Source organism: Phyllostomus hastatus, unplaced genomic scaffold (assembly GCF_019186645.2).
Source record: "Phyllostomus hastatus isolate PE091 unplaced genomic scaffold, TTU_PhHast_1.1 phas_scaffold_555, whole genome shotgun sequence".
Classification (NCBI taxonomy): domain Eukaryota; kingdom Metazoa; phylum Chordata; class Mammalia; order Chiroptera; family Phyllostomidae; genus Phyllostomus; species Phyllostomus hastatus.
This window is the reverse complement of record NW_025334036.1, coordinates 5,585,364-5,604,248: the sequence shown is the minus strand read 5'-3', so window position 1 is coordinate 5,604,248 and position 18,885 is coordinate 5,585,364. Positions and strand designations below refer to the sequence as shown.

Sequence of the window (18,885 nt, the reverse complement as noted above, 5' to 3'; positions counted from 1 at the left end):
GCCTAGAAAAACCCCGCCCTCCCAGATGTTCAGAAGCAGCAAGGCAACAGGACCCTGAGTGAGAATTCTGCACCACACATGAAATCTGGGGTTAAAACGTACACCCTCCATTGGTGCTGGGAACCCCACGCTCAGAAATGTTCACCAGAAGTTTCCTGGAATCCCAGTCCAGGAGAGGAGAAACCCCGAGGGCCCCCAGCTGCAGCACACACAGGACTGCACCGCTGGGTCACTTCGACAACGCAGGGTGTCGGGGGCTCCCGTGGGAGGGGAGGAGCCCTACGAAGCTGGAGCTGGGCTTACGGTGAAAACTTCACAGGCAACATGCTCAGAGGTAGACCACCGTGAGGAAGAGGTGGCAGGGCCCAAGCGAGAGAAGATGTTCAGAATTGTTAAAAGGTTTTAAAATGAATAGAATCCTCAATGAAAGAACAGGGCATCCTGCAACGGAGGTGTAGATTTCAACTAAATAAAACTTGGAGAATAAAAGCAAGGCCTTGAAGGATCTTCACGGAGATCTCTCACATATTTCAGTGTTCTGCTTCACCAGTGGGTCGTTGTGATTTATATTCCTGCAGAAAAGGAGGAAATGGCTTTTCCTGTGTCACTTGGGTTCGTTAGGGGAGAGCTGGGTACCTAATCCAGGGAACCCTGATGACTTCAGACGGGGTTTATATTTTTACATGTGATTATCGATAATTAGGCCCTTGAGGTTTTTTAGTTGTAAATGAAGTTACTCAGTAAAGATCAGTTTCCTGAACTCTTCAAGGTACTGGGGTTGATACTGTGATTCATTCAGAAGTGGTCTGCTAGCAAATATTTATTGAGCAGCAGTGTATGCCAGGCACCTTTCCTTCCTTTTTGAGGGCAGGTGACATAGAGCGCTGTGTAGATTTAAGGTGTACAACGTGTTAATTTGATACATTTATACAAGGTAATCTGATGGCCACTTCAGCTGTGTTTAGCACCTCTCTCACATCCTGTGATTATCCTTTCTTTTTAGTGGTTGGAATAATTAGAGGCTCCTTTCTCAGGTTGCTTACACAGCGGCTTATAAAAAAGAGGTCTCAACGTATAATCCTTGCTCCTTGCTCATGGCAGCATTATTCATACTGTGGAAAAAATGTGACCTACTCATTAGGTCATATGCATTAGGTCAGATGGAACACTGGGCTGACTCTGAGGAGCGCAGGATGGATCAGGGGTCGGCAGACGTTCTTGCGAAGGAGCTGACAGCAGTGTGTTGGCCTTGGGCTTGTGGCAGGAACACAGCCATGGGCGGGACAAGAAGCTAGTGTGGCTGTGCTCACAAATGGAGGCGGGCTGGACGTGGCCCGCGGACTGTACCCTGACAGCCACTGGGGTTGGATCTGCAGGTGCAAACAGGTGTCCTAGACATGTGGGTGAGTGGAAAAGGCCGTAGATGCTGTATGTATTCCGCTTTGTAGAAAACAAGTAAATGGCATTGGTTTATGTAAATATACAAGACTATCTAAAAGGATATATACCAAACTGCTAACACTTTGGAGAAGGGGATTAGGAGAGGAGAGATTGAAGGGGACCAAGATTTTATTTTATACTTTTGGGTTATTTGAGTTGACACGGTCCTTATATGTTGTTTGTATGAGTAAAAAAAAAAAAAATGCAAGCCTTGGCTCACTGATAGTTTCCGAAGTTTTTCTGGTGGTCCGCTGGTCTCTGACTCTGGAAGTTAGTGGACAAGGAGCAGAATTATCCCTGGAAAAGAGTCAGCCTGGCGGAGCCGTGAGGAGAGTGTGCGTGTGGCTGTCACCATCGCTGACAGCTCCTCTGGAGCAAGAATCAGTGGGGGTGATTCTGCCGACTCTGGGTCCTGACATGTCAGAGAAGGTTTAGGGACAGAAGAGGCGGAGAACCTGTCTGGAAGACTTACAGAATGGTTTTCTTTGTGCTGTCGAGAGCAGTGGGTGTGTGGGTGTAGGAACCATTGGTCGATGGTAATAGTGAGTGGACGACTCTCCCCATAAATAGCTCCAGGCAGCTTTTCAATTTAAATTCGGGTTGGAAAGAGCTGTCTCATTTATGTTAGTGTGTTTTGCCTTAGACCACCCGTTGGTTTTTCTGTATTTGTTTTTTCTAGGTTAAAATGGTTGAGTTTTACCTACCCTCTTTGGCTATATTAGCTGTTAGTCCAATTAATGACTCAATTAAACCTGCAGGTGGCATGGGATTGGTTTGTCACACAGCACAACTGCACTGTAATGCAGGAGAGTGGCATTCAGGTGTGCAGAGTAGAACAGTGTGCTCGGCCTGCCGCTCAGAAAAAAGAAGAGGGGAAATATCGAGGCTTGAGAGGAGAGGAAGAATGTATAGTCATCTTCCCAAAGAAGCAAAAGTACTAAAGTAATTGGCTGATTCTCTCCAGCTTCCTGAAGAACAGAGCCTGCAGTGAGTATTTGCATGAAGCCCCATCTGTGATCTCGGCCGGAAGTGGAAAATATGAGTAATTGGAGGACTCAGAATCTTTTTCCCGTCCCTCCACCCCCTGTAGTGTTCAGGACCTTCCCAGGAGTCTCAGTAAACGCAGCATCCCTCCAGTTAGTTGTTTGCCTTCCTTGTGCTCTTAGCCTTCCCTTTGGTTTAACAACTCTGCTTTCTGGCCCCTGAGTCTCCGACCCCAAGCAGCCGCTCAGCCTGTTTTGACTCCTGGTTTAGGAAGATCAGGTACATGGTGTGCATCACGCTGATGTGTTGTGATGGCCGGTGTTGATCGGCTCCTCCTTCCAAATGTCTTCAGTCACTCTCCTTGACCCTCCTGCATGCAAATGCTAAGAGATTTAATAGGATAGAATGTTGTAAAGCCAATCAACATTGACTCCACTGGAGTCAAAAGCTGAGTCCCTTATGAGGACTAGATAGAAACAGTCATGATCACAGAGCCTAGGAACAGCAAGGAGCAGAGCCTCCAATATCCGATACAGGTCCATTGTAGCCTATTCCTGGGGGTGTGGGGACGACAGTGAATACAAAGACAGAAGCTCCTCCTCAGGACCACCTCGAGTAATTTAGTTCAGGAGAACCCTGGCAGGTCCTTTTAGGGTCGGGGCACTTTAATGGGGAAGGACAGGAGTGTCTTTCCAATTCCTCTTTCTTCAGTTAGGGAACGCTGCCCTTGAGCAGTCAGCTGTTCCTTCCAGCTGCCACACAGAGTGCGGTCTTCGGAGTGCTTGGCAGAGTCCTTCACAGGAGTCTGTTATGTTTGGGTTTTTGGGTCTGGCCGGCGGTTCTGTTCCGTTTGTTTTAAACAGATGTAAGATGATAGGAAGATGACTGTTGATTCACTTTCTGTTGTGTTAGCAGCTTCTGAGTACTTTTGTGGACAGTTGTTTGTCTTGATTAAAAAAAATGAACAAGTAGACCAGCTGCAGCCTAAGTAGGAAGCATGAGTTTAAAGTATGTGTGATGTTTCAGTTTTGCTTTGGATTTTACCTGGAAAGGCAGCTCTCTGGGTAGGTGTTTTCTGACCGCTTAAAGCACATTCCTTATGTCAGATGGTAAGATATATATAATTGATTGAAGAAAAGAAGTTTGTTGTTCAGGGAAAAGGAAGATGAAAGAAGAGTTGAATCAATAAAATCAATTCTTATTTCAGCAGAGAGGGCAGTTTTATTTTTATTTTGTGCTAATTAACTGAATCATATTTATTTTCTTTCAAATATACCAAATATAAAAACACAGGTTGAAGTCCTAGTATCTGAACTTGATGATGATCCTGAGCCCCACAGCAAGACAGGAAAAATAAGTGTATCTGCATGTTTTGTCTCATGCTGGCATTTTGCTTAATTTTTGTTTACCAGTATTCTTTTGAAAAATACTGTTGTGTGAGCACTTCAGCTGAGATGATTTGGCTCTTTTTTGTGGCTTTCCTCTTGCTCTGCACATCAGCACTGTGGTTATTACACCGGTTACCCAGAAATCTTGCATGCCTTGGTATCTAACTGTCAGTCCAGACCAGGCCATGCCCCACACATGCCCCAAAGGTGTTTAACAAGAAGTTGCAAAAAAGAACTTTGGAACGTGTGTATCTAAATTGCTCATACTTCAGTGGTTTTTGTTGTCTCTGCTGTTTCAGTTCTCTTGGTGAGGTGTGAAATGGTAGGAAGGAGTCACATCTTTCTGTCCTGAAATAAAGTAATTCTTTAGCCTGTGTCCTTAAGAAGGATCATAGAATTTTCACCAGGTCGGGGTTGCTGCTCAGATCCGTGTCTAGTGAGCAGAAGAATCAGAACTTTTCAGCATGTGGCCCAATGACCAGTGGGCTGAGGGATCAGAAAACCCCCTCCTTTGGAGCTCGGACTGTGTAGAGCTCGGGGAATCCTTCCCTCGGTGGGCAGTTCTTGGGTATTCATGCCCTTCTGTAATTTCAGTTCATTTTGGCCTGGCCACTCGTCTTAACTCTCATAAAGCTGATTTTCTTAAGCTAGTCTCTCCAAAAGGGTGGTTGTGTTTTTTCTGCTGCAAGACAAAGAATGCACAGTATATAATAGTTCACCAAAGGCTTGAGCTGGTTGGTGGCAGAGGTTAAAGAGAAAAAAGCCACAACAGATAGACGATAGTCCCAGTCCTGTGGGGTTTCCTTTCTTTTCTTTTGTTTGTTGCCACCTCATAGTGACAAAATAAATTGAAGTCTGGGCTGTTTGCTCTTTAACTTGGGAGAAATCTAATTAGGGGTTGGCCCTGTTCCCATAAACCTCTGTGCCAAGACCTCTTTGAATGAAAGCATGTTGTTTACTGCTATTAGGAAATCTCCTTCCAAAAAAATAAAGAAGAGGCTAAATAATTCTTTGCCCTCCCTAACAACATGGTATGGTCTGTGGCAGAGAGCTGAAAATGTATTAAATGTGTCTCCAAGTCTTGTGTTCTTGGTAATGATCTGTTTTCCAAAACAGAGAATAAGGTTTTAGCCTCAGGAGTTTGGCTGCTGTCAGTGGGGCCAAAGCTTCCAAATCACCCACACACACCACTAAAACCATCCCTGTGAGTTCAGTCCCGGGCAACTGGGGAACAAGTTGAGTGGTCTGCAAGTAGGTACTTGAGTACATTAAGCAGATGTCGATGCAAAGTATTTATCCCTAAGATTTGTGACCATGTTATAGAACGTACTAAAATTTCTCCTGAGCAGTGGGTTTGGGGACATGTCTCAAAAAAATGAATTTGTGTGGAAAGTTGTTTACTAGAAGTACACTTTAAATATGAATCCTGCTTTTATGATTCATCAGTTGGGGTTTTAAGTCTCTGACATTGGCCTGAGAACTTGAATATTGCTGAGGACTGTTTAAAAGTACTAGCACCACTCCCTCAGAAATCATCATCAGTTCATTAATTCACTGTAGGACAGTGGGGCTCCTTGGGAGGAAGGAAACAGATGCAGCCTGACTACAGGCTCTGCTTACAGCGTGCGGGGCGGCCACTTGTGTACATCAGAATTAGTGGCAAGTTTTCAAGCAAATCCACCGTTTCCTGTGTTGCCCACAGGTGCTTAAAATGGTATCGATCTTCATTAAAATGAAAGAGAAAATGCTTTTTTGTAAGTGGAATGTAAGACAATAAAACCTAATTGAAAGTTGTTTTAATTTGTCATAAATGTGATTTATTTTAAGAATAAGGAAATGTATATTAAGAAACCCGTATAGCTCCCTGGCAGTCTGTTCCTGCAGAAGAGAGTCGTTGAAGCGAGAAGAGACTATTGACTGAGATAAAACCTCCCAGGCTCTTCCTCTTGTTGCTGTCCTGAGTGAGCCTCCCCAGAGGAGAGGCCCTCATGAGGTCATTGCTAAGTGACCTTGGATGTCTCTTTTGGCTTGTTAACATCAGCAGAAGGACCAGACTGTGAGTTTCACATGGGCCAGAACTAGAGGGCTCTAGCTAGACCCGAGCTGTCGCTGTGCCTGGGAGTAAAAGGCCCGGAACAAACCCTCACCCCGCCTGCGCCTCTCCCACCGCTCTGCTGACACAAGGAGACTCAGAACTCCTCGGGTTACCAGGCCCCAAAGGGTGGGCCTTTCCTGGTGATAATTCTGGTGACTTAGAGGTTGAAAATCCTCCTGCATCGTGAACCTCATGGGGCAGTCTGGTGGGATCTACTTGGGAAGATTACCCCTTTCTTCAAGAGATGTTGCATCGAGTCTTACAGCATCACAGACAGAAGGAACTTGGGGGAAATGTGGCCTTTCATTTTACAGGTGAGGAAACAGACCAGTAGAGAAGGGCCTTGCACAGGGTCACGTGACCTAATTAGCAGAGTCAGGACCTAAATCAAACTTCGTTTCACAGCTGGTCTTTTTGTACCCCTTTGAAAAAGTCGTCGATATTTCACATACTGTAATCAAGGTCGTGTCGGGGCAGTTGGCTTTTGGGGAGAACGGACAAGTGAATGGGTGCCATGAGCCAGGCCCTGCACCAGAGAGCCACATTGAAGACTCAGCGGGAGGCGAAGGGCCCCTGCCTGCAGGAGCACCCGGGATAATCACGGCACAGCAAGCGGTCGTGTTGGGGGAGAGATCTGTGGGCCAAGTAGGCGTTGACGAGCAACTGCTGAGGAGGAGATGGGAGAAGTCCTTTGGGCTCTGGCAGCTTCCATCCTAGTGTTGTCCCTCTCCACCCCCATCATCACTCCACTCCCGTCACCCCCACCCCACCCGTACGTAGGAGCTAAGAGAACAGAAGCAGGCAGCTGCCACAGGCAGGAGCTGCGGTGCTTCCTGAGTCTGTGGGAAGCGCTGCCTAACGAAGGGTATCTGGCTGATTTTCTCAGGGAGCCTGTTCCCCGGAGAGGCAGTTGTCATTGTGTGTCCCCACAGACAGACACTTGACTGGTTTCTACTTCACCTCTGGCCTTCTGGCTCAGCGCTGGGGCCTGACTTCATGGCAGCAGTGAGTGTGATGCTGACCCTTCTGAGGCACACAGGGCTGGGTCTCCACGTCACTGGCCCTGTCTGGCCAAGAGAGTGACAAATAAGAGTTCAGATAAAGTTGTCCTTGGCAAATTGTGGTCTCTGCTTCATCATCCAGGAAGTCGCCCGCTTTTTCTTGAGTCAGGCCTCCCAGAGGTGCTTCGGGTCATTCCCATGACCTTTCTTCTGTGGCTCTGGACTCGGGGCAGGTTGCAGAAACCTCACGGTAGGTAAGACCCCAGGCACAAGGACACAAACAGATTTTCAGGTTCATGCTCTCCCTTTGACACAGTCGTACACGGTTCATAGCCCCTGTCAAGGGGCTTTGTTTATGAATTTACTTGTGACTTGGACCTACGTTTTGGTGGCAGACACTTTCAGTTTTAGTTTTAGTGTTGGTCGCTGTTCAGCTTCTTGCTTGAGAAGTTCCAGACTTCTAGTCTCTGTTAATCGGAAATCCCATCTGCTCTTGTTCCTTCTCTTCCAAGTGACATCACACGCCTGCTTCCGAGAAGGAGGCTGCAATCTGTGCTTCCATTCCGTCGCATTCTGACGTGGGAGTGAGCTCCCTCGGAGGTCCACAGGCTGCGGGGCAGGGTGGCGGGCTCTGGGGTCTGTTTGTTTCGGTAATGTCACCTTGGGCTTGTTGCTTTCCTTGCAGACTGTAGTGCTTTTGTCCACAAAGGCTGCAGAGAAAGTCTGGCCTCCTGTGCAAAAGTCAAGATGAAGGTAAGACATTTCTGGCTCAAGCAATAAAATCTTCGGAGCTGGGAGAGTTGGGGTTGTGGGTTGTTGTTTTTTGTTTTGTTTTGTTTTTTTGTACTTATTTGGTACCAACTTTGAGACCAGACTAATCAAAAAAAAATCTTTTTTTTTCTCCTAAGTAATTGATTCTCTTTCTAATTAATCCACTTGGGAATTTGTGGCTTTTGGGAAATAGATTCAGAACTTCTCCACGTTAAATATACCTTTCTCTGGGGTTCTCTTTGTGCGCCTGGCCACTGCGTCTGCAGATCTCTGTGCCAGCAGTTCACACACCCGCTGCCTCATGGGAGCCCCCGAGGCCAGCAGCGGGGACTGGGGGCTGGGGGCTGGGGGCTGTGGGCTGTGGAGGGTTAGCTTAGATCCCTGTCTGGCAGCACTTCCCCCCGGGTCCGTGTCAGTGGCTCTGATCAGAAGACACAAGGATGGGGCATGTCAGCCACGTGGTGGCACCTGAGGTGCACCGCTTCTTGGGCAGCCCTTAAGAAAAGAGTATGGGTTTGGGGGCATACCTTTCAGGGAGCCTGTGTTTTGGTCCCCCAGAGTGTCTCTGTTGCTGTACCTCCAGCTGCACCTATACAGATGCTCACTCAGGTGCTGTATGCTCATCGGTAACCAGACACATTTACGTGCTTGAACCAGCACCGGCACCACCTCACGGGCTCGCTGGGCCCCACAGTCAGAGGTTCAGATTCCAGGTCGGAGCCCAGGGTTGGCATTGCTAGTGAGTCCTGGGCAGTGCTGATGCTGCCAGTCCGAGGACCACACTGCAGGCGCAGTGAACCAGGGGAAGAGCAAACTTCTGCGTTCTGGATCTTACTTAGCCTGTGGACATACATCTGTGTGGCTCGTGAAGTATTTTTATTTCAGTTAATGTAGTTATTTAAAATCTTACTCCCCCTTACCCAGCATTCCCAATTCTCAGCTTTGCTCTTTTTCCCTTTTTTTCTATACTCTTAATCACTTTCTCAGAGCCTATGTTTAATAGTCTGTATTTATTAATTACATTTGCTTTTTTATGGGCTGACCCTTCCCCCATGAGAACATAAGTGCAGACTTGCCAAGCAGTCGGTCAGGAGTGTTTCCTGGGTCCACTGATGGGTCCTAAGCACTCAGCGGGGTGCCTGGCTTGTGGGTCCTTCAAGTGTCAGAGAGACGGGTGGCCGCTGCCTCCTGCAGGCGGGAAGTATATTTCCAGACGGCCTCTCTTCTCATCCCCACACCTTGCCTGTCATTTGCTACCTGCCTGGCCTTTAATGAATCAAATGAGATCTTGCCTGTTTGAACTGGGTTTGAGTATGTGATCTCTGAGGAGACCCGTCCCTATTGTGAATGTATTGTGTACTAGGTTCTGTAGGAAAATAGTGACATACAGTGTCCCCCGTATAAGAGAGTAGAACTTAAAAGGGAAGTCCCATTTTTATTTGGAAGTGACTGTTTTCCACTAATGAGTTATCCCAGACTAGCTGCTGCAGGCTGTGGTTTCTCACACGAAGTGAGTCTGTTGCAGGCTACAACAAAAGTCCTCACTATAAACAGCGCTTACATAGGAATTATTTAGCACCTGATACATGCTAGTCACTGGAGAAATCGAATGCAGAAGGCACAGCAGGTGTTCAGGGACCGGCATGCTGGTGGGGCAGGTGGGCAGGCAGACGATGACCACAGATGAGGAAACCACTAAGTGGAGGGGTACACAGCATCCTAGTGGGATTCCGGGCACTGTCTTGGGGAGAAGCAGAAAGCAGGATGGCTTTGCCAGAGAGGCAGTGCACAGATAAATGGTTGCTCGAGAGAAGACTGTCAGTCCTGTGAGGGCAAGATGACTCCAGGCAGAAGAACGCCGCATGTGTGGCCTTGGCGTGCGAGGCGGGTTCAGAGGACAGGCGGTGGGGGGTGACTGGCTGGGACGGAGGGTACTGAGGACCACGGGCAAGGGACTGAGCAGGAAGGTTAGGAGCACCTGGCTGTCTTCCCACTCTAGGCTCCTTGAAGCTTGACAGAAGAGAAATCGTAAACGCAGTCTTCACGAGTTTGTTTTCCTTTCTCCCAGCAGCCCAAAGGGAGCCTGCAGGCACAGGACACGTCTTCCCTGCCCACGGTCATCATGAGGAACAAGCGTAAGTGGCTCAGCCCTCTCATAGTTCTCATTCACTCTCAGGTTCAAGACCTGTATCCTATTCATTTGCTATTGATCAAGATTTGAGTACCCATTTTGTGGTAAGTTGTAGGAGGCTGCAGATTTTTTGACCAAAATCTTAACATTCTACCATGAAACTCTCTTGGAAGATTTCTAGTCAGTGTATGAGCTTAAAAGACAGCACCGTGGTCCTGTGTGTTTAAGCAGCTGACCCCTGCGCATCCTAAAATTCCTCTTCAGTGAGTTGGCAATCATACTTGTTTGTAATGCCTCACACTTGAATGTATCAAATGAGATCTTTCCTACTGAACCTCATTCTGCTTCTCCAGCCCCTCACGGATCCCTTTCACACATCCTGCTTGCTCCCTCTTGTACTTACCTCTCCACCTTAGTACTCTAATACTGCCTGATCACGTCTGCCCTCATCCATGCAGTTCTCCTCAGCGTAGTGCCCTCGCTCCTTCTGACCTGTCCACGTCCTCACCAAGATCCAGTGTCGCTTCCTCCATCAGCTCTGATCTGCTCACCCCGCCCTGACGCTGAGGCTGTGCCCCCTGCTCCTGCACCCTTGAGTGCATTCGTGTTTCTCTGAGCCGCCTGCACCCTCCGCTGGGTCAGGCCCCCATCTCATCCTCCTGGTGTGCTTCCTGCAGGAAGGGTCTGGTCATGTTGTAGTGTGGCGTGTTTCTGGTGTTTCAGTGTGTCACCTTCTTCTAAATAGAATTGGAATTGGAAATTAATGGTTTTATGGAGCTTTATTAAGGCAGAAACATCCTGATAATACTGTGAAGTCATAACAGCCACCCCAGTCTTATTTCCTTCGGCTCCTGGGGATGGGCCGATAATGCAGTTTGTGTCTGGGGCAGGAGCTTGCTTACCAAGGAAGAATAATTTCCTATGCAAATGCCAGTGTGACCACGTTAGCATAAAATTAGGGCTCCGGGTTCCTCTTTGGTCACGTTCAGCAGAAATACACAGTTTGAGGACAAATGAGCTGTGTGGCATTAAACAAGCCTTGCGTCTTCCTCATCTGTAAATTGAAGGGATTGGTCAAAATCCGTGTTCTCAGACAGCATGCAGAGGAACCACGGGGAGCTCGTGCAGTGCGTAGACCTCCCTGGGCCCACCCGCAGCAGGCGGGAGGGCTGGCCCTTTGCACATCCAACCGGCACCTCAGCCGTGCCCTGGCAGGCGCTCCCAGTGGGTGCTGCCTCTGCTGTCTCTGCCGGTCCTTTTGTCCTGCCAGTCTCTCAGTCTCGTTTTGTTTTGATTTAGTGTAAGTGTTGGCATACATAACGTTTCCACACAATTCTTAATTCTCATTGACTGGTTTCCATCCCACCCTACCGGTAATCACTCTTTTTAGTTTTATACTTTCCTTTCTCAGTTTTCTTTATTAAAGTTTTTTTGTATTGAATTAATATGAGATTAATTTTTCTTTAAAAAAATTATGACTGTCCTGCATTTTATTCTACACCTTGATTTATCTTCCCCCTTACTATATTGTCTTCAAGATGTGTCAATTCGTGGAGGATGTCCTTATTTTTTAAAACTACATTGCATAGTGTACCATAATTTATTAATTGATCTTCTGGTCCTCATTGCATCATTGCCAGTAATTGCTTTTACCAACAATGTTACACTGAATAACTATGGACATGTGTCATTTCGAGCACAAACAAGGGATCTATGGACTAAACATATTCTGAAATGGAATTACTGCATCAAAGTGTTTACACATTTACAGTTTCAATGGATTTTGCCACGTTGTCCTCCACAGAGTTTTTGGACCCTTTTACGCTCCCAGGGCAGATCCGTTCTTCTGCAGTTTGCCTCCCTCTGGCGTTTGTCAGATGAGTCAGGACTGGTGCGCACGGCTCCATGGCGCTTCATCTGTGCCTTCTCTCCCTTTGCAGCTGCGCAGCCCAAGGAGCGCCCTCGATCCGCGGTCCTCCTGGCGGACGAAACCCCTGTGGCCACCATGTTTGCTCACAGGCGGTCCCAGCAGAGCGTGTCACTGTCCAAAAGCGTCTCCATACAGAACATTGCTGGGTGAGTGGGCCCTGAGAGAGAGCACAGCTGACATCCAGGCGACAGGAGCATAATAACCGTATTTGGCAAAAGAGGCTGCTGATATATATTTTTTAAAATGTGTAAGGTAATGAATGGGCTGGTACACAACTGAGTGATTCCGATGAGTGTGAGGATTACATTGTGATGCCCTGTCGTGGTCGCCACTTTGTGACAAGAGTCCCCTTTCAATGTTGTGATAGGTTGTCCTGCACTTTTGTACCCTGATGGCCCACTTCTGAAGACCCTGCATTTGAAAAGGATGATTTCTAAATCAAAACAAGAAGTAGAAGGGGCAAAGATGATTGCATTCTGAATTGTTAGTTGCAGCCACTTATATATTTCAGGTGTCATACTTTTCTATTGGTTGGATGAACCCGGTCTGTTTGTTTCTGTTATAATTTGTTTTCCAACCTTGCCTCTTCAGTTGTTTTCGTGGGAGTGAATAGTGGGCCAGTTGTTACAGTGAGGTTCCCACCCACTCAGTGGCACTAGGTTCCTGTTGTGATCCCTGCGGAAGTTGCTGTGACCCCTTGAATGTGGAGGCCTCAGCTGTCACATGGTAGCCCAGGGCTGACCTGGCATCATTGGCTTTTTGGGCTAAGGTGCTTGACTTGCAGGCCTCAGAACACCTCTGACGTCTTTCTTACCCTTGGCTGGAGGAGAGTTCTTAACCTAAACGGTGTGACTCTATTTTTGTCTGTATTTTCTGAAGCCTCTGTGCTGGCTGATGTTTCCTCCTCCTCGAGAAAAAAAGTTTCCAGTATTTTTATTTTTTGTCTTTGTATTATCATCATCCAAAGACCTCCTTTTCAAAGTTGTTACCAATATTTGCATGTAAAGTTGGTCTTTACGTACAATTTAAAGTTGCAATGACTCTGGCTTGCTTTTATGTCACATCACAAACACTTACCAGGTGCCTACTCGCTAGCTGATGAGTTGGGGCCAAGAGAGGAAAAGAATAACTAATGTTACCCCCCAAAATTTAATATTTTTTTACAAAAAAAAGAACACTCAGTCTATGGTTATATAGAGAACAGGAAGAGATGTGTAGTGGTTAGACAGTGAGTTTCAAAAAGAGAACTTTCCTCTGTAATGTGTATATAGTCTGGGGGGAGAGGGCTCTCCTTCCTACCTATCATTTAAAAAATTCCAAGGTTCAAAAAGTTTAAGTTTGCCGTGATACTGAATGCCTTTCATTGTCAGTTCTCAGTGCTGAGTTCCTGACCTAAGTAATTTGTCTGCATTCGTGACGGTGCCTCCTGCCAGCTGTCAAACCACAGCTCCTCAGAATGGATTTGACGTGCTTCTCTTTGTCCCCAGAGTCGGCAACGACGAGAACATATCGAACACCTGGAAATTCCTGTCTCATTCCACAGACTCGCTAAATAAAATTGTCAAGGTCAATGAGTCCACAGAATCACTTACGGATGAGGGTAAGAGGAAGTTACGGCCTTTTTTCTGTAGCGATTATGTTATTTCATTACGTAGAATGCAAGTGTTGATGGAATAATAGCATCTGCCTCTTCCTTACTGTGAAGATTCTCTTAAGTTGTCTGTAAAGCATCATGTGCTTTATAATAAACTGGTGATCAGATCTGCCCAGTTGTTAGATACTTGTCCACTGAAGGATGTCATTGCTTTTAACATGGTTGTATGCTGGTACAAACTCTTTCCCCCCCAGACTTTCAGTTCTGGCTCTCCTGGCACAGTTGAAAGCTTGCTCCCTTAAACAAGTAAAGTTCCCGGGTCCCTTCCAATTGCTCCTTCACAGAGGAATCACATCTTGATCACATTTCATTTGTGTGATGGTTCTCACTCTCAGCCAAGGCCTGGAGTGTAGAGCGTGTCGCTCCCAAACAGGAAATGATTCTTTTCTCACATTAGAATATGGTTCTGTGCATATCTCCTGGACTAACGAGAGTGTTTGTGTCTTAGGAAATTATCACACCAAGGAAAGTCCAGCATAGGCTTTTTAGAGGTCACAGACCACGATCCTGATACTGGTTTTTCTGATATTTTGAGGAGTAGGTACAGATATGAATGAAGGACAGCTGTTGGGAGACTTCGAGATTGAGTCCAAACAGCTGGAAGCAGAGTCCTGGAGCCGGGTAGTGGACAGCAAGTTTCTGAAACAGCAGAAGAAAGACGTGGTGAAGCGGCAAGAAGTGATCTATGGTGAGAGTCTTTGTGTGCTCTGCTGACATTTGGTGCACTGTCCGGAATGTTTTGTCTGGTGATGTACTGGGCTTCGGCCAGTCAGTTCCCAGTGTGTAGCACCTCGGAGATCTTCTTTGATGTATAGAGATGTGATCTTATTTCTATCCTTTTTTTCTATTTAAAATTATTTTCCTTAATTTTATTGAACAGTTTATTTAATACACGTGCTTATTTATGCAACAGGCCTACAAAGAAATCTCTTGTGATAGTTTAATTCCTCCACTACACTAAGGACTAGACACTAAACAGTCATTTCTAGGAAATAGGAACATGGAAATTGTGAAAGGTTTGAATTCCAGTGAAGACCAGTGTGGAAATCACTAAAGAGTGATGTAATCCAATATCGCTGTGGTTGGCCACTGAAAAATGGAGGAAAAAGAAGACGAGACCACTTTAGGGAAAAGACAGCTATTGACCCAGTTCTAAAGGTTAAGTCGGGCTTTCAGAAGCCATAAGACTGATGGGGATCTTCATAGCAGCAGGCGATCTTGGGAGGAGAATCCTAGTAGCCGGGTCTTCCTGACCACTGAGCTTTGTCCCTCCGGCAGAGCTGATGCAGACGGAGCTGCACCACGTCCGCACGCTCAAGATCATGAGCGATGTGTACAGCCGGGGGATGATGACGGAGCTGCTGTTCGAGCAGCAGATGGTGGAAAAGCTGTTCCCGTGTTTGGATGAGCTGATCAGCATCCATAGCCAGTTCTTTCAGAGGATCCTGGAGCGGAAGAAGGAATCCCTGGTGGATAAAAGCGAAAAGAACTTTCTCATCAAGAGGATAGGAGATGTGCTTGTAAATCAGGTGAGCCATGGGGAGGAGGGGCGCTTTGGGATGCAGCCACCAGGCATTCGCATCTGGGCTGTCACATGTCCTCCGTCTGTGCCCTCAGGCGAGGTGTTTCTCTCTCCCAGCCTCCACTTCCTTTTCTGTAAGTGAGGGCAGTGGCATTTCTGTCCTAAGGCTCTTTTATATACATATATACACATTCATATATACACACACACATGTTTGCATATGTATGTGTGTATGTATATGTATATAAATATATATATTACATATATAAATGATATATAAAGTACCTAGCGTATACAGTAGATACTTAATAAAAGTCCGTTTTTCTTCCTCAGAGTCTATACAATGAGAAACAGTGTAGCTTAACAAATCAAAAAAATGTTTATTGGCAGTGTCTACTTCCCTTCTGCCTCAGATCAAAAGGACCTCACTTACCTGAAAGCCACCTGTGCATAGAAAATTTAATGAGGAACTCTCTCTGTAAGATATTTTATAAAATACATCTTACTGATATTTTCATCAAGGTGTGGTACGGTTTGAGTCTTACTCCAAAAACAATTTGGCTAAAAATTATTTTGATACTTTTATATGCGTTTATCATAGATAGTTTTTAATGTTTCTTTTTAAAACTTTTGGAGTTTTTTTTAATGTTCCTAGTATAACCTTTACAGGCTGAGGGGCATACTATCCCACCTGACTAGCTCTTTCCCCCAGAGCATCTGTGCCTCAGTGTAGACGCAGGGGCTTAGTTGCTGGAACAGTTGCCTGGGAAGGGGAAGTTTTGTCCTTCCCTTGTGTTCAGGAGTCCGACCCCTCACCTCATTCAGTCGTTCTGTCCTTTTTCTCCAGTATTTACTGGGCATCTACTAAATGCTACTTGGAACCACAAAGCTAAATATGCCTTAGAACTCTGCCTCAAGTGCTCTAGAACTAAAAATAGGCACGTTACACAAGAAATCCAAATATTTAGCCCAGGTACCTGCAACAAGTAGGCCCTCAGGGCAGGACTCGTCAGCTCTGCGAGCAAGGACCTTTCTCCTCAGACATCCCTCTGCCCTCAGACCTGCACGGGTGACTCATCTCACCTGGGCTCATGGTGTCTGTAGCGCCTTGGAACTGTGCATGTCCTCTAGTAAGTTCTTTGATGGCAGGACGCACACCTCTGCCCGTGGGGTGCCGGGGCCCGAATCACCTGTCGGGCACGTGCCTGACGGCGGGAGCAGCGCACTCAGAGCTCCCTGCCCCAGCCTCTCTGTGGGTGAAGGGGGAGAGGAGCAGCTCCCCGCAAGGTTTTCCGTATGGATCAACCCTTGTTGCTCACGGAGGGTTTTAGTGCAGTGGGAATCGATGCTTAGCATGTAGCCCCTCATTGGTTTGCCCAAAGGGAGCCGACGTTCAGAGGAACTGCTGAGATTGTACACATCTGGGAGTGATTTCAGGGTGGCTGTCCTGAGTGCCCCGAGAGAAACAGAACCCTGAGTTATAACGGCTGTTCTAGTGTCTTAGCTTACCAAGGCGAAATTTTTAAGACTGACTATCTCATGAAAACCTCCTAGTGAGTTTTCCTTGTTCTATTACTACAATTACGACACAGAACACATTTTGCATTTCTTACGTACACGGTACGTAGATGTTTGTGTTCGTTGTTATAAAAATATATACAACAGCTTTATGGAAACAATTCAAATGCCATATAACCCGCCCTTGGAAGGTGTACAATTCCGTGGTTTTTAGTATATTCACAGAATTGTGCAACTGTCACCACAGACAGTCTGGGAACGTTTTCATGCCCCCACCACCACCAAGTGTCGCAGCCCTAGGCAACCACCAGTCTGCTGTCTGTCTCTGTGAATGTGCCTGTTATGGACATTTTATAGAAATAAAATAAAACAATATGTGGTGGTTTGTGATTGGCTTTTTATTTAGAATAATGCTTTCAGGGTTCATCAGTATTGTAGCATGTGTGAAATCAGTGTCTCTTTTCCTGTTGTGGCTAATATTCCATCATATAAATATGTGTATGTGTATATATATATACACACTTCCCACATTTTATTCATCCATGTATCCTTTGATGCACATTTGGGTTATTTCCACTTTGGGGCTGTTATGAATAATGAATAATGAACATTTGTATATAAGTTTTCATGTGGACATACGGTGTTATTTCTAGGAATGAAATTGCTTGGTTAGTTAGCTTCTCGAGGAACTGCTGCACTATCCTCTAAAGCTACTGCACCATTTTAGTCTTTTGGAGCAATTTTTGAGGAAGCCCTCTTGGCTTTTACAAACAGACTGGTGACTCTGTACAAAACAGTAATACAAGTTTAGCATCTGAGTTACGGCCTAACTTCTGCTCCCTTCTCTCTGCAGTTTTCAGGGGAGAACGCAGAACGCTTAAAGAAGACATATGGCAGGTTCTGTGGGCAGCACAACCAGTCCGTGAACTACTTCAAAGACCTGTATACCAAGGATAAGCGTTTCCAGGCGTTTGTAAAGGTATCGATGGGAAACATGAGCATCCCCGTCATTGTCCGGGGCGTCACATACCCTCGGGTTTAGTGGAGCCTTCGCCCTCGGGTGGCTCCTGACCGCTCGTTTACTCCCTTGCAGAAGAAGATGAGCAGCTCAGTCGTGAGGAGGCTCGGCATCCCAGAGTGCATACTGCTGGTGACCCAGCGCATCACCAAGTACCCCGTTCTATTCCAGAGGATACTGCAGTGCACCAAAGGTGAGCCGCCTCCTCCTCGTTCAGCCCCGCGTGCCGGTGTCCCGAGCCCCTGTGCACCAGAGACCCTATGGAGGAGCTCTTTCCTGCTCCAGTGGGTCTAAAAGAGACCCTGGGTTTTACCCGAAAACTGTTGGTTTGAATGAAAACCTGAAATACTATGTAGGCGGACTCAGGGCGGATGATAGCAAGGAGGGAAGGAACCATGTACTGATCCCATCCCGAGTTCAGGGACCTGAGTAGCTTCTCCCTTGTCACTAGACAAAGAGAGAATTCCCACCAGTTTTCCCCGTAAGTGCTAGAACGGCTGCTGTTCCTTATTTTCTCGGTACTTGCTGGTTTCTCTTCTGGCTAATCCTGCTCATGGGCAGTTACATTTAAAGATTAGTAAAACAAAGACAAATAAATGGTTGCTCCTCTTTCTCCTTAAAAAATGTTTGGTTCCTACTGCCTGAGAAAGTAGCATGTAATTGCATGTTATCTGTATCACTGAAACTGACTTTATCTGGAGTTTAACTGAAGTCTGAGCGAGGCAAGGGGACATGCCCTTGGATCCATGGGCTGAGGGTAGCATCCCCCCCCTCCTGCTCACGTCTGAAAAACAGAATTATGCTTTCCTTCTAAGACAACAAAGCGGAGGAGGAAGACCTGGCTCACTCCTTGAGCCTGGTGAAGAGTGTGATCGGAGCTGTAGACAGCGAAGTGGCCAGTTACGAAAAGAAAATGCGTCTCAATGAGATCTACACAAAGACAGACAGCAAGTCGATCATGAGAATGAAGAGCGGTCAGATGTTTGCCAAGGAGGACCTGAAGCGGAAGAAGCTGGTGCGGGACGGGAGCGTGTTTCTGAAGAACGCGGCAGGGAGGTTGAAAGGTAAGGCTCACGCTTGCTCTGAGTCTGAGCGGGCGCCGGACGGCAGCTGGCAAAATCCAGAGATTCCTGTTAGAAGCCCACCAGCAGATTGTTCCTAGGGAGCCCACATCCAGACATCACGCAGCAGCAGCCCTCCTTTCATTGTTCTTAATCTGCCATCAGAGAGGACTGGTTTAAAGTAGCTTATCAAGTCATAAAATACGGCAAGTTTACCAGGAAATGCAGTCGGGTCAAATGGAAAAGGAAATTTTAAGAAGCAAAGCAAGGGGAAAGATTGACACAGAAACACAGGTGGTAAGGAGGTGTGTTTGCCGACAAGGGAAGGGTGGCAGGTTTGGGATGGGGGCTCTGGCAAAGCATCAGCGCCTT

General features: G+C 46.6%; 1 protein-coding gene across 11 annotated transcripts in view; it reads left to right on the top strand.

Moving 5' to 3' along the window:
- AKAP13 (A-kinase anchoring protein 13) overlaps positions 1-18,885 on the top strand; it is a 226,593-nt gene that overhangs the window by 189,311 nt on the left and 18,397 nt on the right. For 7 of the 11 annotated variants that reach the window (XM_045824926.1, XM_045824932.1, XM_045824934.1 and 4 more), the window contains 9 exons: positions 7,594-7,661; positions 9,748-9,814; positions 11,751-11,886; positions 13,228-13,340; positions 13,930-14,082; positions 14,673-14,923; positions 17,288-17,413; positions 17,528-17,645; positions 18,268-18,516. In XM_045824926.1, the coding sequence (XP_045680882.1) occupies positions 7,594-7,661; positions 9,748-9,814; positions 11,751-11,886; positions 13,228-13,340; positions 13,930-14,082; positions 14,673-14,923; positions 17,288-17,413; positions 17,528-17,645; positions 18,268-18,516 (1,281 nt within the window). The remainder of the gene's footprint in view (positions 1-7,593; positions 7,662-9,747; positions 9,815-11,750; positions 11,887-13,227; positions 13,341-13,929; positions 14,083-14,672; positions 14,924-17,287; positions 17,414-17,527; positions 17,646-18,267; positions 18,517-18,885) is intronic. The other 4 variants (XM_045824935.1, XM_045824928.1, XM_045824930.1 and 1 more) reach the window with 3 other exon arrangements.